Source organism: Alligator mississippiensis, chromosome 14 (genome assembly GCF_030867095.1).
Source record: "Alligator mississippiensis isolate rAllMis1 chromosome 14, rAllMis1, whole genome shotgun sequence".
NCBI lineage: Eukaryota > Metazoa > Chordata > Crocodylia > Alligatoridae > Alligator > Alligator mississippiensis.
In genome coordinates this window covers 37,444,468-37,470,520 of record NC_081837.1, presented here as the reverse complement: position 1 = coordinate 37,470,520, position 26,053 = coordinate 37,444,468, and the positions used below count along the sequence as shown (strand labels likewise).

The 26,053-nt window shown below is 50.6% G+C and overlaps 1 protein-coding gene across 4 annotated transcripts in view; it reads right to left on the bottom strand.

Moving 5' to 3' along the window:
- Positions 1 to 26,053, bottom strand: part of GRM4 (glutamate metabotropic receptor 4) — a 226,497-nt gene that overhangs the window by 165,143 nt on the left and 35,301 nt on the right. For 3 of the 4 annotated variants that reach the window (XM_014598265.3, XM_019484893.2, XM_059717124.1), the window contains exon 2: positions 10,210 to 11,197. The exons of the other annotated variant lie outside the window; for it this stretch is intronic. In XM_014598265.3, coding sequence (XP_014453751.1) covers positions 10,210 to 10,737 — 528 coding nt within the window. In that variant the 5' untranslated portion in view covers positions 10,738 to 11,197. The remainder of the gene's footprint in view (positions 1 to 10,209; positions 11,198 to 26,053) is intronic. 4 annotated transcript variants of the gene reach the window in all.

The following is a 26,053-nucleotide window of genomic DNA, read 5'->3' as shown; positions in this document are numbered from 1 at the left end:
GTTTTAGGGCATAAAACCTGCTCCTATGACAATCCTTGTCGAAGAAAGCCCAGTCTGGGTCCCGCTGAAAGCACTTCAAATAGCTTCAGCTCCTCCCCGAGAGCAGTAGATACAGCAGTCCACAGACAGTTTAACTCTGATGAAATCCAGCAGCAACAGCAGCCACGTTCACACAAGCATATGCCCAGGAGGCAAATAAAGCTTGCGCTCCATGCCCACCCACACCTGCCCTCCTCCAGGCTCCCTAATGGAGCACCCAGGGACCGGTCTGCTGGACCTCAAGGAAACCTGATGCAGCAGCCAGGTTTTCTGGGATCAACAGAGATGCCCACAAGCAAGCAGCCCGTTTGCTCAACTTAACCTAAGTCAGGACATGGACCTTCCCAAGATGCTCTCCGCCAGCCTTGGAGAGACTGTAGTGGGGAGGAGAAGCCTGGAGACTGGTGACAAGGAGAATTCAGCGATAGGGTTTGGGATAAGTGAAGGACATCTGGTCCTCATCCCGTCCTGCTGTCCTCCAATTGGGGTTGAAGTGCTCAACACCTGCCCTTGGCTTTGACAATGAGGGAGGCCTGGAAGCAGAGACGTCTCAGTGGCAAAAACACACAACTTTAAGATGTTAAGAGATCCACAGCATTGCAGGGCTACAGACTGGATCAGTGGGCTTGGCCTCTGGTCCCCAGGACTACAACTATGCAGAGCTCCACGGAGGGCAGCAGACAGCAGGGCCCACATACTCAGTGCTGCCAGAGGGCTCGATACCTGTATGTACAGACAGCTGGTCAGTACAAAGCTGGGCTACACGGTATATGCCACGCATGCAGCACAGTCCTGGATTTTGCAGGCAGGAAAGAGCCGAGGTGCACTGCAGAACACACAGAGCAGCCTGCAGGGTTGGAGATTCACAGGGTTGGCAGTCTACAGCTTAAGGACTAGATCTGGTCTCTGGAGCCATTATATCTGGCCCATAGGCTGGGGGAGAGGGGAGGTTCAGGAGCATTTTGGTGACATGAAGGGGCTTTGCCCATGCTCCAGCCCAGGGCTGGGGAGAAGTAGCAGCAGCACCCAGGTTGGAGGTGATACTCCCAACTTGGACCCAAGTTGAATTGCTTGGCCCACAGCTCATGAAACCGTGTCAACCGCCGATCTAGATGACCATGCCCAATGCCATCCTTTCCTTTCGCAGCTCCTTTCCTTCAGGGTTATCCCCTCTCTGATCATTTCCAGTGCCAGCTTCCATCCCTGCCCTCCCCGCGCCCGCAGGGGAATCGCCAGAGATAATCCACTCAGCTTCTCCACAGCCCACTCGTTCCAAGTGCCGGGCAAGGCTAGGACACGCTTGCCAGCAGAGACCTGACTGCTCAAATTCCACAGCAAACAAAAGCAAACACTTCCTTTTAATTAAACCACCACAAAAGACTCTCCTCGGAACAAAAGGAGGAAGTTGCCTCCTTAAGATCTTGCTTTTAGCAGTCCAATAATTAGGCTTTGTTTATTGGTTTTACAGTTCTATTTAGAAGCTTTTATTTTCCCCCCTCTCTCTCTCTCTCTCTCTGTTTTTTTTTTTTTTCCTTCCTCCCAAGTTTCCTTTTCCGCTTATTTTCAGTCAATTGCTTCTTCGGCAAAATTTGTACATCTGCATAAATTGCCCAGCTCTCATCACAAGCTGCAAGCGGATCCCGGCAAAGCAAGCGAGTATTAGCAGCATCTTGCGGCTCCTCTCGGTGAAAACCTTCCCCAGCATCTCTCCCTGCAGGAAGTTTGGATATGTAAGACCTGGAGAGTGATTTCCAGCTTACCTCATTCCTGTATACTGGAGATCAGAAATGAAACCAGAGAGGCTGCCTCAGCAGTGTGTTGCGGGACAGTCAAGGGAGCACTGTTTGCACCATTTTTGCTACTGATTCATGATCTCTACCCACACTGGTGCTGAAACAATAGAAGTAGAAATGCTAAGACTCAGTCAATATTGAGCCCATAATATTATATCACAATGCACTCGCTGGGAGTGCTGAACAATGGAGAGATTGAGTATGCAATGCATGGACAGAGTAGAAGGGTGTACATCCAAGATGGAGAGAACAAGAGTTATTTAGCAGCAAAGTTGACCCCAGCAGTCTTTCCTGCCCAGAGCAGGGGGGCTGGACCCGATTATCTCACAAGGTCCCTTCCAACTTCTGTGAATCCGTGACATCCGAGTTGGAAGATTCAAAATGATGGAAGGAAAGAGAGGTTTCGCCCAATGCTCAATCAACTGGTGGGACTTGTTACCGCAAGAGAATAGGGAGGCCAGGCAGCTGAGCAGGAGTCCAAATAAAGACTGAAAGTTTAGATCACTAGCCAAGTGATCTACAGTCAGAAGAGGGAAAGATGAAGATAACCAAGAGCTTTGAGAGGACCCTATAGGTACCAGGGACAACCTCCCCTCCTGGAACGTCAATGAATTGGCAATAGCTAACAGGAAGGATCCAATTCTTTGGAGTCTGCAAGAGAAGAAGTCCCACAGGGGCAGGTTACCCATCACTTGCCCTCCTGGAGGGTCTGGCCAAGCAAACCAGAAGCCTTAGTTAGGCCTTGTCTACCAGGAAAAGACTTTTTTTTCTATCATGTAGGGTGTTAGTTTAAAGCAACAAAGTTAAACCAATTGAACCCCCAGTTGTTAGGGGTAAGAGTGCCTGTCTTCAACTTCAGGTTATACTGCTTAATAAGAAGATCAAGCCCAAATGAAAAAAGCCAATCTTGGATGAGAACAAGGGAGGCTATGCAGGTGAGGTGCAATACTGTGCTGGTACAGCTGGTCTAAGTTTCCTCTGGAAACAAGGGGCTGAGGACCCGGTCCCCAAGTTCAATTCTCTCCTCTACCCCAGGCTCCATCTGTGACCGTGTGTAAGGCTCCACGTATGCAAACCACATTGTCTCCCTATGCGCCAGCCGCACTTGTGCAATGGGAACAACCACATTCCCCTGCCTAACAAGCAGAGCCGGAGAAAGGCTATGGAGTATCCACGTCCTGAGATGATGGTATAGAAATACCGCGGGGAAGGAGAGGGCCTCAGAGCTGAGCTGCATCCTTCCTATAGACATGGCAGGCTGCTCTTTCTAAAAAAGCAAAATGGACTGAGGTCCAAATTAAACCCTTAAAAATAATAATAATAATAATAATAATAATAATAATAATAAAACAACCAAATAAATAAATAAACAAATAAAAGCCCATTTGCCCCTCTCCTCCACGTTTCTCTCTCCTGCCTCCTCCCTCCTTCCTGATTCCTCGCTGAAGTGAATGCATTCAATCTTTTTTGTTGCAGCAAATGGCTTTTAAGTTCCTCCCGTTCCCTCTAATTTATATGATTTTAATTATTGAATAGCCCTCCCGCACGTCTCCTGGAACATTAACGCGTTTTAAAAAGGGACCCAGGAAAATCAAACTCCATCAGCGATCTGTTTCCCTGCCTTAGCTAACAGCCACCAACTCTCTCAGGAAAGTGCATATTTTGTTGCAGCTTAGGCAAAAGGAAGGTAAGAAAGGGGGTGGAAAGAAAAAGGGGAAAAAACAAAACAAAACAGTGAATTCAAGATGCTGGGAAAAGGACACAGATAGTGGGACCCAAAGCTGAGAATCCAACACCTTGGGCAAAGAATTTGCTCCTGGCCCTTGGCTTCTGCTTATGAATATGCTACTGCAGCTGCTTGTACATTTGAATTTTATTTGCATTTATCTGTGCACAACCTTGCATCGCTGCCATTTGCTGCTGAGGGGCCTCTCGTGCAAACACACTTTCAAGCCCCGAGACATTACCCCATTTAAATAAATGCTCAGTAAGACAAAAGTAAATTGCAAAACTCCTTAGAGTTATATCAGGTTTAAAGGGAGGAGGGGAAGGGAAAAGGAAACAAACCTTTCCATCAGACCTGGTCCCATTCATCTAAAAGAAAACAAGAAGATTCAGGATGTTTCATTATTACTTAGAATCAATGAAAATGAGGGTTGAAGGGACCTCAGGAGATCACATCTAGTCCAACCCCTGCTCAAAGCAGGACCAGCCCCAACTAGATCATCCCAGCCAAAGTTTTGTCTAGCCAGGTCTTAATAACCTTCAAGGATGGAGAGTCCACAACCTCCCTGGGTACCCTGTTCCAATGTTTTACTATCCTCCTAGTGAGAGAGTTTTTCCTAATATCCAACCTAAACTTCCCTTGCTGCAACTTGAGCCTATTGCTCCTTCTTCTGTCATCTGCCACCACTGAGAACAGTCTAGCTCCATCCTCTTTGCAACCATCCTGCAGGGAGCTGAAGGCTGCTATTCAATCCCCCTTGGTCTTCTCTTCTGCAGACTAAATAAGGCCAGTTCCCTCAGCCTCGCCTCACAAGTCATGTGGCCCAGCCCCTGAAATATTTTCATTGCCCTCCACTGGATTCTCTCCAATTTGTCCACATCCTTTCTGTAGTGGGGGGCCCAAAACCAGACACAGCACTCCAGATGTGGCCTCACCAGTGCTAAATACAGGGGAAGAATCACTTCCTCCGATCTGCTGGAAACGCTCCTAATGCAGCCCAGTATGCCATTAGCCTTCTTGGCAACAAGGACACGCTGCTGGCTCATAGTTGTATTATAGTAGTGCCTGGCAGTACCAAAATGCTGGTCTTCCCTTGTTACACTAGGCACTATACATCCAAATGGACAAGGTAATGAGCCCACTTAGCTCATAGGTAGCTCTTGTCAGCAGTTGGTCGCTACCCATTTTATAAAAGCCTATCCCATCCACACCCATTTTGCACATGGGAAAATGGAGAAGCAGAGTGAGCTGCTCACAATTATCCAGCAAGCCAGGGACACACAGCTAGGAGCAGGTGTCCCAAGTCCCAGTCAAATGCTCTGTCCTCCAAACCATGCAGCCCCAAGGAAAACAACACCCTCATTTTAAACATGGGGAGACCGAGGCTCAGAAAAGCCACATGACTCTCCTTGATCACACTGAGGATTCAAGGCTGAACGAGGAATAAAAGCCAGGGGTCCTGACATCACACCCATTACATTAACAAGAAAACCACCCTCAGTCCAGATAAATGGAGGTAATGAATGACTGGCAGATACAGAGATTCGCAGCAAATGCATAACACACAGCAGCAGGGAGCAGAGTCAACTGGGCAGTGGCTAACAGTCTTCTAAAAAGGTGGAGGAAGAGGGCAGGACACACTTAAAAGATGCAAGGGAACTATCATTTCCAAGTGGGAGTATTGATCCAGAGAAATGGATTGGCTCATCCATACCTGGCCTGTCATCAGAGGGACAAACCAAGGCCAAGCAGAGCCAAAATATCACCCTTGACCTCACCGTTCCAGCATCCAGAGAAAACGCCGTGTCTACAGCCCGCCTTCCCAACACAATGCGTGCGTGTGAGCCCCAGCAAAGCTCCAGCTGTTCCAAGAAGCATTAGCTGGCTGCATTACTTCATGTGCCCCTTGGGCAATTCAAGCCTTGCATATCTTCCCCATGATGTGATCAGATGCTGCAAGTTCCAGGAACCAGAGTACAGAACAAACCCACATAGCATGGAGTCAGCCCTGCCAATGGGCTCCCTACCGCAGCTCTGTCTAGCGGATAGCTGCCTCTGTTCTCTTAACGATAAATGTGTCAAGCAATGGCAGTCATTCCACTCTGCAGGAATTAAAGTGGAGATGTGATCTCATGCTTTGGGTATATAATCCATATCCCCATTATCCAATCAGCCACAATAACTGGTGTCATGATGATATATATTTAAATACTGCCGTGCACGCTGTATTAGCTGTTTGAAAGCAGATAAGTTGAGAGCATTAGTCTATGAATGACAACCACGTGGAGGGAGATTCCTCAGCATATCACCCCTTATCACAAACGTGACAGATGAGGAAGGATTACGAGGCTGTTTCCCAAATAGGAGAATCAGGGGCCTGCATAAAACCATTTGTCACCACTTGGAGTCACTGCGGGGAGAGAGGGGAAAAGGACGGCCTTGAGACTGACATACTGGATTCGAACTCAGGAGCCTTCCCCAAGCCCAGCCGCAGACTGCCTGCGTCCCTGGCCACATCCCTCCATCCCTCCCTGCCACTGCTCCCCTTCTGTGAAGTGGAGATGATAATCCTTCCTGCCACTCGCCCTTCTTCTGCCTCGTCTGTTTAGGCAGTGAGCTCCCTGGGGTACCACCAGTGTCACATTATGTGTACGTGCACGCACACAGTGCCTCAAACACTGGGTTTACAGTTATACAAAGAAAATCACATACAACAAACCTGGTAAAAGAACTTTGCAAGACCAAATACCTGGGGGTTAAGAAAAGCCAGAATTTAGGCTGAACTTCTGATCTTAATTCTGTCAGCATGGGTCTCTCGCAGCTTTTGGGGTGCGTTTTGAAACCCCTGCCAAGTTCCATGTTGCTGCAGCTACACTGCCAGTCACACCCAAGTCGGAAAGTTGAACGCTAGGCCATGTAACTCTCCACAAGCTGCAGTCACTGCATGTAGAGGTACCTTTAGTCTATGCAGCCACTCTCAGCAACTACATGTTCTCATTGCTGTTGCCTTCCTCTCCCCCCTACGCCCTCTACTAAGTACAACACTTACTTACAACCTGTCTTTATGACATCTAGGCCCTCTTCTGGGCTCAGACCATCCTTTGTCATACACTGATGCTGTGTCTATAACAGAGATGCTCAACCAGGTGCCTAGATCCTTTCAAGGGTACCATGCAATGTTAGATCTGCCAACAGGATTCACAAGATAAACCCAGTGATTTCAAGTAGGAATCCATAGAGACAAAACCATTCTGCCCTGCTGTGGTCTCCCTCAGTTCTTTGCAATGGAAGAATTGCCCTGCTATTTTCCTGCAGCCAAAGAACTTCTGCAGACAAAGAACAAACAGCTGGCATTTTCCAAGGGGTCTCAAGTTTTAAAAAGGTCTAAAACCACTGGTCTAGAACAACAAATCCCATAATGCACAAGGCAAACACTAGGATCATGCATCCTGCCACAGGGAAACAAGCTTTATACAGGTTTCCTGCCTCATAGGAGAGGTGATGATCTTTACAAAGTGCCTGCATCTGCCAAGCAGCCATTGTGAGAGCTCGGTGGATCGGTATATTGTTTTTAAAATGCTGCCAATGACCTTCGTGGAATGAATGCATGACTAAGAGGGCTGAGTGGATGAAACAAAAAAATTAAACTGCCCACCAAAACTCTTAGAAACCACGCAGAACAAGGAGCCATGCAAGCAACTCCTAGGTTTGTTGCTATGACAAAGCCTATTTGCATTAGAAAGCCTGTCTCTCCTGGATGAGAGCTGAAAGACCAAAGAAAGGCGACCTGGGTTGGAATTTAACCCTAGGTGTTAACACACATGCTTTTATGAAAAGGGACAGAGGTTTGGGTTTCTATAAAGAACTCAGGAGAGAGGAGGGGAGGGGAGGGGTCTTATCTGTCATCCAACAGCTGGCCCTGCCACCATCTCAGCACACCTCAGTGCCACGGTTCCTTCCCAATGCCAAGGGGAATTCTCTTGGAGATCTCCCATTCATTCACTAGCCAGGCTCCCACGTGCTGAGTTACAAGCAGCAGGGTGGGAAGGAGAGTAGAAGGCGAGTCGGGATAAGCTGTGCTGCCAGACAGCAGGATTTCAAATCAGCACAAGCTCTTCTTTACTGTGCAGCACAACACAACTCATCAACAAGGATCTTCATGACTGCTCCCTTGCTGTGGCCACTTTGCTGAAGATCTCTGATCCACTGCTCTTGAAGGGCATGCCTCTGCTACTGGAGCTAAAGAAGAATCGCCAGTAGCATTACAGGACTAGGACGCATATACAAGCCGCCTGATCGTAGCCATTAAAGGGCAGCATTGTACAGACATAGTAACCAACTGATCGCAAGAGATCCAGAATTTGTGTGGTGTTTAACGGCAGAGAAAGGGACCAAAATGGGATGAGACTCCGGCTTCCACTGCTGTGTTACTTGCAGCCCATTTCTTGCTTCCCTGCTGAGCACCTGGCACTCCAGGGGTTAAACCCACTGCTAGCAAGAGGGGAGGAGTACAGCTGGACCTCTGGTAGCCAGAGACCTCAGCTGGGGTAGCTTCAGCATCCTGGGCATTGCCCAGCCACCCTGGCCTCTCAGGCAAGGTTACAGAGATGGCAACTGCTGCACCTGAGAGCCAAGGAGGATGCAGCCAGTGATATCACAGCTGGAGGCATTGCCAGACAACAGCAGGCTCCGGCAACCTCTGTCCAAGCTCTTGGCAGGGAGCTGGACTGGTGCTGATGCCTACTATGCAACCAAAGCTGCAGGGGGGGATACTCCAGAGTTTGCTCTAAAGGGTCATGAGGATGTTTGGGATAGCACAGGGATTTTTTCTTCCATGTGAGCACAGGCTAAAGACCAATGCAGGAAACCCCCAACCCTAAGGGACCTTGCATCGACCCTGTACGCAGCACATAATTTCCCTCACTCTATGTCCTGGGAGCCATTGCCCAGTGTGAAGGGAAAGACAGCAAACTACACAAATGAAGACAAAGCCCACACAGCCAGAGCCCATGGGGTTTCTCCACCTGGGCTAGAAGACGGTGGGGATGAGGAGGGAGAAATGACACATCCACTTGGAACCCACCCCAGGTCCCAGGCTGGTGCCCAATGGCTAGGCCAATGTCTTAAACCTGAAACTGCAGCTAGAGGCTTGACCAGGATCTAAGAAACAGAAGAGAGAATAGCAACTGGTAGCCTGGCCCCTTCTCTTCCAAAAAGTGCCCTTTAAATGATCACCAGGGGTCAGGGCTTCACCTTTATGACACCCTGGGAGGTGACACCTCATTGAATTCTGACAGAACAAGGGACCCAGACACAGAGTAGGCTGCTGACCCCATTTCCAACCATGCCCACGGTTTCCCTTGGCTCTCCCACCCATGCATCACCCAGGCACACTCCTGCTTAGCAGGCGAGATCGCCGCCCAAGGCAACAGAGCTGGGAAACTGCCCTTTCACATCCATTTCTCATCATGGTCCTTCTTATCCTTCCCGCCTCCACCACCTGGCACCACATCCTCTCAGACACCAAGGAGTTTAATGAGACCTGAAGTGCCTCAAAACCAGCTGCTTCCATAATGAAGCTGCAATGCCCCTAGGCCTGGAGACACTGAGCATTCACCCAGGGGGACCCTGAGCTTGGCCAACACATTAGATCAGATTTGGGCAGCGGGAGGGTCTGTCCAAAATCATTCCAGCCAGAAAGGGCCCTTTTCTTTTTTTCTTTTCTTTTTCAAAAAAAATTAATAAATAAATCCATATTTCCCATGAGAAAGTTTCAATTTTGTCAAAAAACGTGGATGTTCCTTCATTGGAAAAACTGAATAAATAGCTCAATCAAGGAGAGTTCCCAGCAGGTAGGAAGTGAGCATGGAAAGAGCTCTCTGCTGAGGTCACATGTGGAGCCTATGGCAGGCAAGACAACAGCAGAAAGCCAGGTCTCAGGCTATTGCCCTCACCGTGAGAAACTCCTTCCAGTACATCTCCCCCCGCCCCAATTGACTCACGGAGGAAATTCAGTGTCATCAAGGAGAGGATGGGACTTGCCCCTGGTCACCCAGCAAATCAGTGGCAGAGCCAAGGGCAGAACCCAGGTGTCCTACTGCCTCACCCACAAGACCACCTGTCCTGTTCCAAAACTGGTGGGAGATCAAACCAGGCCAGGCTATGTCCTCACTCCATAACCAACCCCGTCCCCAAGGAGATCAGCTCAGGTCCACGATCAACATCTTTCATAACAGGACCACCCTCGATTCTCTTCACCCCTGCGCTCCTGCCCCAGCACCCCCGACACATTGGCTCATGCCTCTCAGCCACCAAGAGATCTGCGTGGTCATCCCTACCTGCGACCCGAGAAGCATCCAATCCCTCCAGCTTTGTCACATGGAGCAGAAAAAAGGGAAGAAACTTCTAGCAGATGCAGTGATTGCTGCAGAGTGCCAGGGAGCAAGGAAGACCCCAGGAGACAGGAGGGTGCTTCAAACACCCATAGGGGCATCATGCTCCCTCCCTCCCTTGATCCCCATGCCTGGGAAGGAGACCACGCACTACACAGCCAAAGCAAGGAGCACCAAGGAGGTGGGGAGAGGCTGGAATAGCGATGGGCAACTGCTCCCTCCAGCAGCAAGGTGAGGAACTACAAGGCAGAGGACTTACCTTGAACAGGCGCAGGATGTTGGCCACCATGATGGAAACGGAGCTGCCGGAGGCCCCGATGACACCCACCACGCGCTCTGGCTTGGTGATGATGGGGGGCCCGCCATTGATGCACCGCACCTCAGTGCTGTCCTTCTCAATTAAGGCCTGGACAAAGGTGAGTGACTGCTCCAAGGCGTGGGTGTCCCGGGAGCAGGTGTCCAGGACGCGAGCCCCCAGAGTGATGTTGGGGAGAAGGTCAGGGTCATTGTTGATGCGGTCCAGGGCAAAGAGCATGGCCTCCAGACGGTGGATGCCCTTCTCCTTCTTCAGTTCACCACAGGCTTTGCCCTCCGAGCCCCGGCCATGCACAGGGAAGAGGCCCCCCAGAGTGATGTCCCCGTCAATGCGGATGGAGTTCATGTGCGGATGCCCCTGGCCCTTGGGCTTGGCTGAGCTGGCCGGGTTGCACCACCAGCCGCAGGCACTCAGGAGCAGGCAGAAGGAGAGCTGCCCCATGCATGAATATCCCCGGCTCTTCCCAGTCATCGCCGAAGACGCCGTGAAACCCTGCCCCAGTGCGCCCTAGAGAGCCATGCACATCATGGGCCACGTCACCGAGCCCCCCGTAGCCGCTATGTCCCGCTGGCTCTGCATTGAAGTCTCAACCGGGAAGGAAGTGTGGGGAGCAAGTGCTCAAAGAGGTGAGGCAGAGGAGGAGAGTCAAGTGGCTGCCTTCCCCAGGGGATGGGGCATGGTTTCCTGTCTCCAGCCAGGTCACTGTCCCATCAGCAGCTCCTGTTGGCTCCAGCACCCATCTCACAGCAGGTGGCAAAGTAGTAGAGGGTGCTAGGGTGGGTGGGTGGTTACAGGGTCCTTTCCCCAGCCCTGTGTAGGATTTGGGCTGAGCAGCTGAAGGAAGGCTCTGTGCTTTGCATAGCTTTACATTAAGAAGAGAAGGGGCAGGGTTGGGGGGGACCACAACACTCCTGTTCCTTTCTCCACAATCCTTGAATAAAACAAAAAAAAAAAAAAGAAAAAAGAGAGAGAGAGAAAGAAAGAAAATCAAACAGAAGCACAAAGAGGACATCAACTATTCACATCTTTCACCAGGGAGCTCAACTGAAATTAACACCGTAGGTTATTGCAGAAAAGATTTGGGATTCGCTTGATCTTCGCTTCATCTGAGCTGCTTTGCCTCAGCTTAAGCGTGAGAGAAGGCACATTGGCACACTGCAGCGCTCTCTCGCACACACATGCACTCACAGAGAGGTACGTGCAGACCTTTTCTGAAGCCTTGACCGCTGTGGTGGGAGCTCGCCGGGCTGAGGGGAGCTGAGCCTAGATAAAAGCGGATGCAGCGTCGCTGAAGGCCGCGGCAAGACACCAGCCTGGCCGAGACTGGAGCGTGGCCCCGCGAGCTGCGATGGGGACTCGTGGGAGCGGTGAGGAAAGCTCCAGTGACGCTTGAACCTCAGGCTGGAGAAACTCTGGGCAACAACCCCTCCGTCCTGCACCCTTTTGGGGCAGGCAAAGCTGTCCCTCAGCTTGGGGACCTGTCCCAGCCCCTTCCAGCTGCAGCTCGTCTTGGAAGGTGAACTTTATTTACTAATAAAAAGGGTGCACTACACAGCTCTGGAGAGACAGCAGGCGATCCCAGCACATGCATGCGTGAGGGAATGAGGGAAAAGCTGTAACTTAATGTCTTCCTGGAGTAACAAGGCTATTAGCCACAGAGGAGAGGATTTGGGACTGCCTCGTGCATTTTAGACCAAGCTGCATGCTCGTGAGGCAGGCTGCGAAAGCTGAACGCAGTTGAAAGCCAGCATAATCGTGATATGTAGCAAGGGGCCAAGTGCTGGGCGGGGGGGCAGAAGAGAACGTGGCTGTCTGGTAAAACCCAGTGCAACAGTGCTCGGTGTTGCTGCGGCACTGACCATGCTGGTGGAGACAGCCCCGTGTCAGGAAATCTCAGCCTGGGCTTGCCATCACCATATCCACAAGTCCTAGCCAGGATTTGACCGACAAGATCCCAACTGCCTAACAAGATTTTTAACATGCAAGAACCTCAGAGAGGTTAGCAGATGCTTACAAATTCTGCCTCATCTCTCTACCCTCTAAGCAAAGCAGACTGTAAATCACCCCATTTTACAGATGGACAAACTGAAGCACTGAGAGGGGAACATACAGACCTTGCTGAATGAGCTGTAGAGGCTGCTACCTGCGTCTCCTGACTCCTAGCCTCACAGCAAGAAACACATCCTTCCCACTATTATTCCTGAGACGTTAAACACTGATGTTCACAGGAGGGGCAAGGCATGGAGACGTGCAAGGTCAGGTCGCCAATTGCTAACAGGTCCCATATAGGCAAAAAGTGCTAGCAAACCTGCTAAGCTGGACACTGGGTCCTTCCTTGTGTCCATCTGGATGGCGTCTGCCGCCGTCTGGTCTCTTGGACACCCACCAGCGCCCGTGCCAACTTTCCTTCCCTACTCTGTTTTCCCCCCCTGCTCAGAGCTGCTCAGCTCAAGAGGAAGCACTGCATGCCGGGAACTGTAATCCTGGCAGACCAGGCCTCTGAGCTAAAGTGGGTTACAGACATCTCATAGAAACATTGATCCCCCTGGATGTTGCTATTTATTTAAAAGCTCCGAGAAAGAACAAGAAAATGAAGGGAAAAGCAGAGGATTGGTGAATGGTACAAACCTGAGCTCTGAGAGAGAGAGTGCAAGCGAGTGAAAGAGAGACATCTGTCTATAAGGAAACTCCCTCCAGGGGAGTATGTTAGTCACAGATGAACTCAAATCCTAGGGCGCAACCTTCTGGTCTCCCCTTCTGGGTATTTATCTAGCAATCCAATTCCCACGTGCAAACAGCTCCCTCCAAGATGTCACCCAGGGGCCCCCGCCTCCGCAGAGAGCAGGGAGGACTGGAGGGTTTGGGAGGGGAGTGGGGGTACAACACGGTACAGGAGAATAAAATGCTGACTTCCTTCGTACACTGAGTCAAGTGGTCAAGCCACCCAATCACATGCATGTGTGCACACAGACATGGATGCACACACACATAGACAAACATACACGTCCCTCATCCACAGCCCTCCGACACCACCCCACCCATAGCGCTTTTATCCAATCTCTCCCATTTTGATCATTCTAGCATTTTATTACAAAACTAGTCACCCCAAAACCCATCTCCTCAATTTTTCCTGGGCTCCTATTTACCTTCCAGCACTGCCTCGATCTGCAATGTCTCTTCCTAGACGGCCCTAAGTTCCCAGACAACATTTCCACAGCCCTTCCAGTCCTGTCCTGCAACCCCTTCTGCCTTTGCAGTCCCAAGCTCTGTCTGCACACTTCTCCCATAGCCCCTCCACAAGACGGCTCCTGCCAGGATACCCAGAGGTCAGATTTTCAGACAGGCTCTACACCCAACCCACTAGGATCTTCTGAACCCAAGTGAGGTACATGTGTTAATGGGAGCTGAGTGCTTTAGAAAACATGGTCTATGAGCCGCTTGCTGCCTTCCTCCCCCACTGCCCCACAAGACAGGAACAAGGGCTCTCCATACAGACACTTAGTGGGCTTGTGCAAGTCTTGGTGGGAGAATCAAGAGCCAAACGGTGCTATCCGTGACACGGCTGAACAAACAAGGCTGCCCTTGCATAGACAAAAATCAGAATCTGACCCAGACAGTGCAGAGGATTTTGTAAAAGGCTTCATACATTTACAGCATAAGGGAGCAAACACACAATACATTTATACTGGTGCAATCTGCCTTGACACTGGTGAATGCCTGCAGTGGGCATACACTAGTGCGGGGTCAGGTACCAGCACTGCATTTTTGGGGTAGAGTTATCCTCAGAAAGTCAAGAGTAACTACATGCCTGTGTCTAGTTACTCCAGTAAGTCGCACTGGGTCGTGTGTCTGCAGCTGTAGCCAATATTGTCCCAAGGTAATGACCATTTGCTTAGCATAAACCAGGTATTACTAGCTCTTATGTCAGCTAGTGAGAGGGTTCAGTAATAGCAGCTACTGCAGCCATGTCCCTCTACAGTTATTCATGTGTTTATCTGGATTCCTGTGTCCAGTTTTGCTCCCCCCACTACAGAAAGGATGCGGGCAAAATCGGAGAGAGTCCAGTGGAGGGCAACAAAAATGGTTTGCGGGTTGGGGAATGTGACTTGGGAGGAGAGGCTGAGGGAACTGGGCTAATTTAGTCTGGAGAAGAGAAGACCAAGAGGGGGTTTAATAGCAGCCTTCAACTCCCTGAAGGGTGGTCCCAGAGAGGATGGAGCCGGGCTGTTCTCAGCGGCGGCAGAACAAGGAGCAATGGGCTCAAGTTGCAGAAGGGGAAGTTTGGTTAGATATCAGGAGGGTAGTAAAGCACTGGAACAGGCTACCAGAAATCTCCATCCTTGGAGGCTTTTAAGACCCAGCTAGACAAATCTTTGGCTGCAATGATCTAATTGGGGTTGGTCCTGCTTAGAGCAGAGGCTTGGATTAGCCGAACTCCTGAGGTCCCTTCCAACCCCCACTTTCTATTATTCAATACTCCGTTCACCAGCATAACTTACATAGACTTTGCTGGAGCGAAAGGGCTGTGTGTCTGCACCCTTCAATTGGAAGCTCTTTGGGGCAGGGACCCTCCGCGTTTTGTATCGCTATAGTGCCCAGCACAACAGGGTCATGCCCCTTGACTGGGGCTCTTGTGCCATACAAATAATACACAGCAACAAAACAGCTGCCAGTAACCATCATGATGACCAGGTTCAGACCGGGACCAGTCAGCACTCATAGTTTCGTAGCTGGTAGGGTCGGAAGGGACCTGAGCAGATCATCACCAAATGGAGCAGTGATTATCCTAACAGCCTGAGCTGTGCCTAGGACTTGCTGACCCGCGTGCTCCGGGAGCTGAGCTAGCCAGAGCCAAAGCCAATGACTGAACAGCACTCCTAAAAGCAGTCTTATTTATTTAGAACAAGAACGTTTCAGAGAAAAAAGGTCTTAAAGCAAACGGATGACGTGCATGCCTGGCTTAACAGAGGTCTATCCATCTTCCACATACACCTCTCCCTCAACACAAGACCTCTGAGATCTGGATGGCACAGCCCCTTCCTTTTATTCGTGGAACATCTCTCCCTCTCTCTGTGCAGAGGACTGTATCCTTTACAAGGTGCTTGAGGTTTTTTGATCAGTGGCCAAGAGGATCCAGAGGCCAAGCCACTTTTTAACTGCTCCTACCCTTTGATCTGTTCGTTCCCAGCCTCAGCAACACAAGGCTTGCAATTTGTTAGAGGCAGGATCCTCAAAGCGAACTGCTTTCATTCATTGTCTTTCAAGTGTGTGCTGGGGTGTTCTTATCCGGGAGCTATTAACTGCTTCCCAGCAACAGCCCCTCATTGATTTAGAGCAATAGAAGTGTATAATAAACATTCTCCGAGCCCACTGTACTCGTACGGTCTATCTCCATGAGTCAGTCACATACAGTATTCATGAGAAATCTTACATGGAGGCTTGACATCTGCCACAGCAACAGCTGTAGCTCTTTGAAAACTAAGGATGGAGCAATCATATCTCCTGTTTCAGGGCATAAACTGAAAGAAGGAAAGAGACTGAAAGGGAAGCGGCAGCCTCCCTAATCCCAAGCGGTCAGAAGCCAGGAGACGGCATGACCACCTCTCCCCAGAATCATAGGGCTGGAGGAAGCATCCATGAGGTTTGAGAAAACGGTGACTAAATCCAAGCTTCTTTTTATTGAGACTTGAAACTTCACGTTCTCAAGCTTTTCTCTACAAATCAAATTCCAGGGAGCTTTTTAACACAAGCAATGATCCTTATGTGATAGGACTCTAAGAGATAAGTCTTAAAGAAAGCATCGGGGGGGAAAAAAATCACAAGTTAGCAATGCTGGGTCATACAGCCTGGGGTATCATGTCACCATCTGCCAGATGCATTATGAAGTGGGTGTGTTCAGGGCCGGACACAGGCATGGGCGAACCGGGCAGCTGCCTGTGGCCTGGACAGAAAGGGGACCCAAAAATGGTAATTTTTAAATTACTATTATCGTTATCTCTGACAAAGGGACGGCCCGATACTAAAAGTTTGCCCGGGGCCACTAGGAGGCTAGGTACGGTGCTGGGTGCGTTTGCTTCCATAGACGCACAGGTTGCTGACAGGTTCTGGAGACAGGTTTGACAGAGCTCAGGACAGGCCCTTGGTACTCAGACGATTTAGCTTTCAGTTCGAGTCCTCTGTGCAGAGAGGCTGGAAGTGACTGATTTAAAAGCCACCAGGACAAAGTCAGCTGCCTACAACTGAGCAGAGCACCTGGATTGCAAGGAACTTCCATCCAGAACTAATTGCTCCCAAGAGGGCATGAGAACTGGGGAGAGTTTTGTAAGACCAAATGCCAGGAATTTGGAGACTAGCGCTGCCTGGGAGTCACCGGGGGCCTCACTCGTGCAAAGACTGTGGGACTTGGCTGCGCTGTATCTGCTTACGGATCCACATGCCAAGCATCACCCCCCGAGGCCCGAAGGAGCAAGAATATGAAATATTAGTATGCCAGACGCTGAAACCAACACGCTACAACTATTTTCACTTAACAGTTGGTCCCTCCAAAGAGCTGTAATTAGACAGCAGCTCGGCACTGGAAAGTGGCTCTCTGCAAATGGCACCACAGGGCCCCAGGTTTATTGTCTCTCAATGCTTCTCGATCAGATTTGCTTAGTTCACAAAAGTGGAAAAGAAATGGGTTTGTTAATTCCCAGCCCTGCAAACCACCCGGGCTTCCAGAGTGGGGCTGATGCCTGCTCCATCGGCAGGGATGCAGACTGCCTGGCCTGGCCCGTGCCCCCCACCTCAGCCCCATGTCCCCCCACCCCCCAAAGAGGATCCTGACAGTCCCAATATTCACCCTCCTACACTGCGCACCACACAGCTCCAGACCCTGCTTGGCTGTTAATCAGCGCAGGAGGAGGAAAATTGAATGGGTGGGGAGAGGAGTGGCTGGTGCTGCAGGGGACACAGGTCCAAGGCTGTATTAATTACCCTTTCCGCACAGCCAACCCCATCCAACCCATGCAGAGACGGGGGCAGAGTTTCAAACCAGAGCTTCCTGGAGATCTGTGGATGAAGAATACAACTGGTAGCACTAGGGATCACCTTCCCCATTGTACAAAGAGCTACCCTGGTGCACCGAGACCAAGATCTTCCAACCCTCTAGCTGACTAGGAGGCTTAGCCACACATCTCCCATTCACTTGGATGTGTGGCTAATTGCCCTAGCTGGTCTTGACAGTCTTGGCCTCTGTGCCCGACTTTCCTCACCTGGAAAGCAGGGAGGGGGATGACTTTCACCCGTGTTGACAAACGCTTCCAAGATCTAGGACAGAAAGGCACTGGGTATTACAAGGACAGCATGTTATTAAACACAAGCCACTGCAAAATCCAGCCAGAGCAAGACAGCGCATTCCCTGCGTGGGTTGCTCTTGAACGTTCAGACCCAGGGAACAGTTTAATCTAATCTTGCTCCAGCACAAAACTAGGTATCTAAACAAGACATGCCAGGCCCTACCCGCAGCAGGTGGACTGAGGTCAACAGCAGCCGTGCTCACTTACATCCTCGGAGGATCCAGCTGGTTCTGCAGACCTGCGACTGCCCCCGTTGGGAACGGCCTCACCCAAAGTGACCCCAACAAATTATGTATGGGGCCGCCTGCTGAAACCACTCTGAAGGCCAATCCCCAAAGTGTTTCCGACAACTGGAGCTTTTAAACAGTCAGAGTTACCCAGAGCCAAACTGCTTTAAAAGGCAAGGAGCCGCAGAGCACTCCAGCATGAAAAACACTTCCACCCAGGCTGCCCCACCATATTTTCAGAATAAATTCCCAGCCTGAGAGTGCTTGGGCGCACATGTGCAGAACACGGGCTGGGCGCTTCGCATGGCTCTGGGAAGCACGGCATGGATCAAAAGGGCGACTGGCACAGCAGGGAAAGTCCAGGCATCATGGGCATTTTTACACATAGAAGTGCCGCAGCGCTGAGCGCTTTGAAAAATGCTCAGCGCTGCGCTTCATGCAGCTGGCTAAGTGGCAAAAAGTGCACCAGCACTGAGAAAATGGTGGTGGTACGCTTTTGAACTAACACACATCGGAGGTGCTTTAGTTCATAAGTGCACCGCTGACCTTTTCTGTGCCCTGACACGCATGTTGCCACTTATACAACTGCATGTGGCGCAGCGCAGTTCGCCTTGGCTCACGCGCAGAGCAGACCTGATTAATTGGGTCTGTTCTAAAGAGACAGATCTCCGGTGCATTGCAAGACAAAAAAGTATGAGTATAAATGCCCCCAAAGCACAAGGACAGAAAACTTGTTATATTCAGCCCTCAGAGGTCAGCAACTCTGGTCCCAGTCAGCACAGCCCAAACCGACTTGGGAATCAGGACTCCCGAGTCCTTTTTCCAGCCTTCCCTCTGACTGGTGGTTTGACAAATCCCTCCCAGCCTGACTTTTCAGAGTGCTAAATGTCTTCACCAGGTACTACAGGGATCTTTCATTTGGCAGACAAAAAGCATAGCAAGAGCCAAAAGCTGGAAGCTAAAACCAGAGAAAAAAATCCAATTAGAAATACAGCAGAAATATTCAATAGGGAAGATGATAAGCCAATGAAACAAACTACCAAGGGAAGCATGGAGTCTCTCCCTCACTTGCTGTCTTCATATTCAGTGCCTTTCTGGAAGAGATGCACCAGTCAAACTCAAGTTATCAGTATCAAAAGAAATGCTATGGTCTCTAATATGGAGCAGACTAGATGATCCCCAAAAGATGCCCTCTAACCTATGTTACCTCCACCAGTGGGATATCCAGGTTTCCCCCCACTTCGAACAAGGCTATTAAACTCACTGTGTTGTTTTGCCCATCTCTGAGCACAGCTACAGCCACTTCAACCAGCTGCCTGAGCTATAAAGCATTACAGAAATGTCATTGCTGTCCTCCGATCGCATTGCCGCATTGACCAGACAACGAGGAACATGAGCTTGGTATAACTAGGAGCTCAGACAGTGAGGTCAGAAACTTGATCCTGGGCAGAGAAAAAGATTTCGAGCTAAAAGATGATTTGACAAAAAGAAATAAATAAAGCAAACCGATCAATGGCTTCGACTGACAGCGTTATCCCAGCTGGGTCTGAACTCTCGTGCTGCCTTGTCAATAGGACAGGATTTAATTAAGCAGCAGTTGGCCTGCAGATGAAGTCTGATGCTAAAGGCGGGGGGGTTCTCCAGTGAGAGATGCGCCGTCCGGCCGAGACGAGCGAGTAGGGGCTCTGTCTCTGCATCGGGGTACTGGAATTTCACTTTAGAAGAAGGCTTCATTTCTGTAGAGCTGTAAATAATCAAGGTGCCAGTAGAGGGTGCCCAAAAATAGGTAGCACAGTTCCTGGGTCTTCAAGGCGCAGTGAAACTGGTTATGCCCTAGAAGGAACTTCTTTGGAGTCTGTTCATTTAAACCACGGCAAAGTGGATGCAAAAATGTTACTACTGCAGTCATCTGGAGCAGCAACTGGTATAAAAGGCTCCATAGAGGATCAGGCCAAAATGCTGCCAGGGTAGGGGCAGAGGGGAATGCTACAGAAAGCCCCAGGCTGGGACCCCAGACCTCAACAGCACACTTCATGGGGAAGGTTACATCCAGAGAGTCACTGGGTTTGTGGAGAATAGCTAGCGGTCTCCCTCCATGTCTGTCGAGTCCAAGCCAGGACTTTAGGAAAGCCTATATGGCGACACCAGACAGAGGAAACGGAGCACCTCCCGATCTGTGATCTGTCTGGGTCTAGCGCCTCCATAAACAATTGCTTTTATAGCCAAGTCCTCGCTTCACAGCCACAAAGGATGTTACGACCAGTGGCTAATTGGGCGCGGGGCTCCTGCGCTACCGCTAACCTGCGAGCGCTATGCGCTTGGAACAGCACCTGGCAGATTACTACTAGCCCCTGGTGTGCTGTATTTTGAGGCAGGCAGGTAAAATATTAGCTTTCCTTTCATCACCACCAAAGCATCCTCATAAAAGGGCAGCCAAGGAGGTTCGGAGCCAGGTCCCACACATTTTTCACCGTAGTTTCTCAAAGCGGAGGGAGATACATATTCATCGGATTAATCAGAAGGATAAATATCACTCAGGTACATCACTCCTGGCGTCCCGGAGGACTCCCAAGTGCATTATGAACTCCAGAACAAATACTTTGCTGTACAGGCCTGAGCCAAGTGCGCTGCTTATTGGTATTATCACCGCACCACAAAGCCTTTGACAGAGATCGTTGCCGAAGGCTCTACTTAACATAGCATGAGAGCATCCCTGTCCAAGGAGCACAGAAATGAGAGAGACAAGACAGAGTTTGAAGCAAAGCAGAGGGTGCTTGGACACAGGGGACTAAATGACTGGCCCAAGGTCACACACAGAGTCTGTTGCAGAGATGGGAAGATGTCCACAAACATTAAGACCATAAGGGATGGTGAAGGCTGAGCTGCTATAACGCACAGGCCAGAGAATTTCAGCCAGGGATTTCATCATCTAAGTCCTTAGCTCTGACCAGATTGCTGGCATCTCATCACCTCAGCCACAAAACTGATCTCTTCTCTCACCCTGCCCCGAATCCTATCTCAACACATGCAGCTCAGGTCATCACACGGGTAACTGCGTGCGCACATGCACCAGCCTCCCACGTACAAAGCCACATGCTTGTGCAGAAATGCTGTATGTATAGGTGCCTTAAGATTGTGCAGGCACCTGTACTTAAAAAGGGAGTCTTATAGGTATAGACAGGGGAACTGCTTCTTGTACCACTGAAATGCAGCTGCTTCTGGGGTGGAGAAGGAAGTTAAACCAAGTTAAGCCTTCAAACCAAATGCCCCCATTTTTTGTTCTGTAAAAGAGCAATACCCAAAAGGGGAGGGTTATTTTAAATACTCACAAGCAAGCCCCACCCTAAGCTCTCAGCCTCGTGACTCTGTCCCTTATTCAGGCAAAATCCAGGTGGTCAAAACCCGCTGGAGACCACAGTCCTGATCCCAGTTACACAGCCTTGCGTGGAGTCAGACCCCACCGGATTTAGCCCCACTGATTTCTCTGGAGTGCAGTCAGCCCAAGTCAGAACAGAAACTGAATAAGGAACTTGGGATTGGATCCATCAGAGGATGTTTTAGGCTGCTCCTGCTCTTACACACGCACACACACCTTTCTCTGCTTCATTACCCAAGCACAGTCGCTCTGAAGTGTAATGATTTTTCCAGCAAGGGCTACATGCTTCAAATCAAGTCAGGTCAGAGCCCAACACAAGCTCTTTGGGCATTGCAGGCAATTATTTATTTTATTACTTCTCCCTTTCCAGCACGTGGAAATGCATCTCCCGGCAGCGAGGCAAAATCCCTGGCACAGACACTGAAGGAGCAAAATACCCTAGTAGCAGAGAACACAGGCCGCTCAGCCCAGCCTGGCAGGCAAAACCCAGGAGGCCTGTGCCCTGTTGCATGGAGCATTGATAACCTCTGGCTGCGTAGGGTGAGGCATGGTGTGTCTCAGACCCCAAGCATCCAGGTCTGCAGGCTCCTAGCACCTGCTGATATTGAGCCACATGACAGAGCTAGAGTCTCCAGAGATCCCCACAGCCTGCCACGTGCAGGGCTGAGCACCCCCAGGTCCCAATGCAGCCAGTGCTCAGCACTTTTTCAGGACATAGTCTCTTCCCATCCCCTCTCCTGGACAAGAAAGGAGCTGGAAACCTGGCAAGGAGGAGCATACAGGTACTGTTGCAGACACAAATGCAAGAGTACCAGGGCAAGGCCAAAAATACTACACTAGAAAAGATGTGCCCCAGGCGTATTCTCCTCTATGCAGCCATATCCTGGCTCACAACAGAACTGGATGGAGGCACTGGCACACTAGGTGTTTGATCAAGGCACCTCTAAAAAGAGACAGAGCATTGATTTAGGAGCAAGGGAGTCTTCACCGCTGTAGAGACCTCCTCACCAACCATGCTGTGTGCAGGCTGCCCTTGGGCCTCTGCCAGGGCTTTGGGTCTCCTGGAGTTGGGAACTTTGGGGCAGCCCCAAAATTTGTTTGTTAATGAGCCCCTCCACCTCCCACCAGGAGGGTCCCTCACTGGGGGGAGACGCACAGATTACCATTTCAAATCAGATCCAATGAGCCAGAGCATTTCCCACATGTCTCAAAAGGGGTGGGAGCGTGGAAAGGGAGGGGGAAAACCAGCTCCAATTCGACTGGTTCTGCTTACTGCAACAATAGACACAGAAACACCAGGAAACTAGCAGAGCCCTAGGAATAAAGCCTAAGTGCTGAGCTCAGCATATCCTGGAGCGTCTGCGGCACCCCAGAGAGCCCAAGCTGGCTCATTTTTGGGGGAGTGGGGGGGTTTAAGCTTTTCCCTTCTGTTCTCTTTCAATCTTTTCCATGCTGCTTTTGATCGCATCAGCTGAGGGAGCTGAAAGTAAAAATACCACAGTAGAGAGGGAAGAATGGCAGGGGCTGAGCTCATTTAACTACCTCCCTTCTTGATCTGAAGGCAGAGGCCACCAGCTGCTAGGGACAGAGGGTCAAAGGAGCCTCCAAGAGAGGAGGCAGGTCACCAGCAGGCTCTTCTGCTTGATCCTATCCCTCTTCATCCAGGGTGCTCTCTCTCCATGCACACACACACCCAGAGGCTGGTCTCACACATGCATACACACCCTGGTCCCAGATCTCAGCTGTCCCACTCTTCCCTGCTGAGCCCAAACTGGCTTCCTGTGCAAAGCATCCTAAATATATGGCTACTACTTCCCCGACTGCTCCCACCAACACCTGCAGCCTCCAAAACTGAAAGAGGAGAAGAGAGGGAGAAGCCTGGGGTGGGGGCAGGGAGAGAGGATGAATAATCCAGCTGCTAACAGTTGCACAAGCACATCCTCCAAAGCTGAGGACTCCTAACCCGGGGCTACATGACCCTTTACATACCTTGACATCTAAAGAGCAACTTGCAGCCCAAAGCACTTCCACGAACAAGGATAACACCCACCCAGCCATGTTGAAATGGGCCCATTTCTGGGGTAGGGTCAGTAAAGGGAAAAGTACCACGGTGAAAGTTACAGAGGCAAGCCCCTAGTTTTACTTTGAGAAGGCTGGATGCATACACCCTTATAGGTGACATATATGGAGAATACAAACTTTCATAAACCCAAGTTCACTTCATCTGCACAAAATGGCCATGGGATGCAGTTGCAGGTGCCTGTGCACAGCAGATGGATCTCAGCCCCCTAAAGTTTGCATACAGTAGTTCAGATACTGAAGTAGGAACCAAGCCTGCCATTTGCACGGGGCCAGGTTCTCAGCAGGTGCAAATCAGCATGACTCCCTTATGTTCCAGTTTACACCTGCTGCAGGCCTGGCCTCATGCATCGCATGCCCAACATATAGCCAAGGCAAGCTTTATGTAGCTGGAATCACAGCGAGTCCAAACTGCAAAGCAGGCCAGGATATAAGCCAGCTAGATTCAAGTTCAGAGGCACTGACGAGGCTCTAGCTGCCAGCTGCCCACCCAACTCACAAGCACAGGATCCCAGTTAAATAATCTCAGGTCCATTTCTGTCCTCCACCGAGTACAAAACAACTCCTACAGAAGCAGCTATTCAAATGCAATTCAGCATAATCAACTTGAGTCAGGAGCTGCTATACAGCATTGAGCGATCAAAGCAAGGTGGAAGTTGTCTCCAGATAAACCCAGACAACCCCAGACAAGCCAGGACTCCGGAAAGCCCTGCAAAAGAAATGCTGTGAACCCCACCCCCCAAGCCTTGCAACAGGAGAGCTGCATAGTATTTTGCGTCTCTATCCTGGGCTTGTGCTTTTGCAGTCAAGTGCACAAAGCCGCCAACACAGAATGGGAAACAAAAACCACATTGTGGCACCTTCCCCCCAGCTCATTCTCCAACCAGTTCATCTGCAGCTGAGCTGTTTGGGCAGGGCCTGGTATGTATTCACACAGGCAAAGCAGACCCCCGCTCCTTCCCATCTCTCCACACCAGATGAGCACTTTATCAGCATGTAATGAGCCCGGCCCGATGGCTTGTTCCATTTCAAAATGAAAGGGAATTTTTCTCTCCCCTCTCAGCTCCGACAGCTGGATCCGAGATCTAGCCAATGGTGCAACGGCTAAATCAGAGGATGAGCACGTGGTCAGGGTCCTTGGCAGTAAATCCCAGGCTCTGGTTATAGCCCCGCTTGAGTCGAACCACGTAATGAGCATCAGGAATTTCAGAAGTGGAGATCAGCCCTGCAGGCCAGCTCCTACTTGTCTGCTCCATCTATTACTCTCTCATGCAACTGCCAAGTCCACTTACCCAGCTCTGAGCACCCCAGCGCCGGGGCTGGCTTGCTGGAAAGAGATCGTCACTGAATACATTCAGACAGTGGGTCAGCGTAATATTATTGAGTTGTTAATTAGCATTCGTTAGTGCCATCTGTTTGCATGGATGGTGGAGAAGATGTACTGCATGGGAATGGCATTGATGGCTGAGTCTTTGTTAGGAGGTTTTAACCCGTTAATTCTGAACGGGCCGAGGCTTTGCTGGTGCAGGCTGACGCGCAGCCAGGATGCTGGCAGCTTGGACACAAGGTCATCTAACTGGAGCACGGTGGAGTGCCGTCTACACCACGGCTGCTGTCAGAGCTACCATAATGGGGAGGTCTTTGCAGCCTAATAGTGGTGTTCACAGAGGGGACCCCCAAACATGGGAGGAAGATGCCTGAAAATGGGTCAAACTGGCCACGAAGCCCAGCATCTGGCTCCTACTGGGAGTGGCCATCAGCAAGAGGGAAGAGAGGGCTGGGCCATGAAGGGCCTTGACAGCAAGGCAACAGCTTGTGCTCGAGGCAATGAGAAGGGGGAGGGAATGGAAGGGCAAGGTGGAGGATGCAGTGAGGTAGCAACGTGGCCTTCGCAGCAGCATGGGTAGGAGCAAGGCAAGGCTGCATTCATCTAGGCCAGAAAACACTGTCTGGTGGGGGAGGAAAGGCCATGTCTCAGTGACATGGTGCTGAAAGATCCTCCAGATCTGGACCCTGCCTGAAACGAAGCATGTAGGGAGAGGTACAAGCCAGAGGAGACACCCAGGTTCCAGGAGGGAGGACGGCGGGGCCCCAGCGATCCAGCAAGGTGCGATGGGGAAAAAGGGCTGAGCTACATCACAGCCATGCGGAGCTCAAGCCAGGGGTAAAGATCCACAAAGAGATGCCAAGAAACTGGCTGGGATTTCAGTTTGGGGAGAGGGGACAGGTCTAGAGCAGAGCGGCTGATCTCCGAGCTAGCGGCACAGATGGGGTAGTGAAACTGGTGTTTGTGGAGGACACCGCCAGAGAGACCGTGTGGAAGGAGGGAAGGGACTGGGGAGGGAGCCATGGGGAACTGCCTCAGACACTGGTGGGAGGACAAGTGTTGCCGAGAAGATGCACCAAGGGAGCAGACAGGGAGAAAAGCTGAGAGAGGAAGGAAACACCAAGGCCAAGAATGGACAAGACATGAAGAGAGGGGCCGACGGTGCTGAGGGTAGTTCACAGGTCAAGGAGAAAGAAGATGGAGCAGCCTGTCTGGGCTCTAGCAAGGAAGGCATCATCAGACACTCTGGCGAGCGTGGGTTTAGTGCAGTGCCAGGAGCTGAAGCCAGATGGGCTGGAAGGGGAGGTGGGGAATGCCAAACAGCGATGGCAGAGAGCACAGCCGGTGAGCTCCAAGACAGGCAGGAGGAGGGAGGGGGGCCACACATGAAAGTCTCCCAGCATGGGGATATTATGAGGGGAGACCAATGTCGGAGACGATT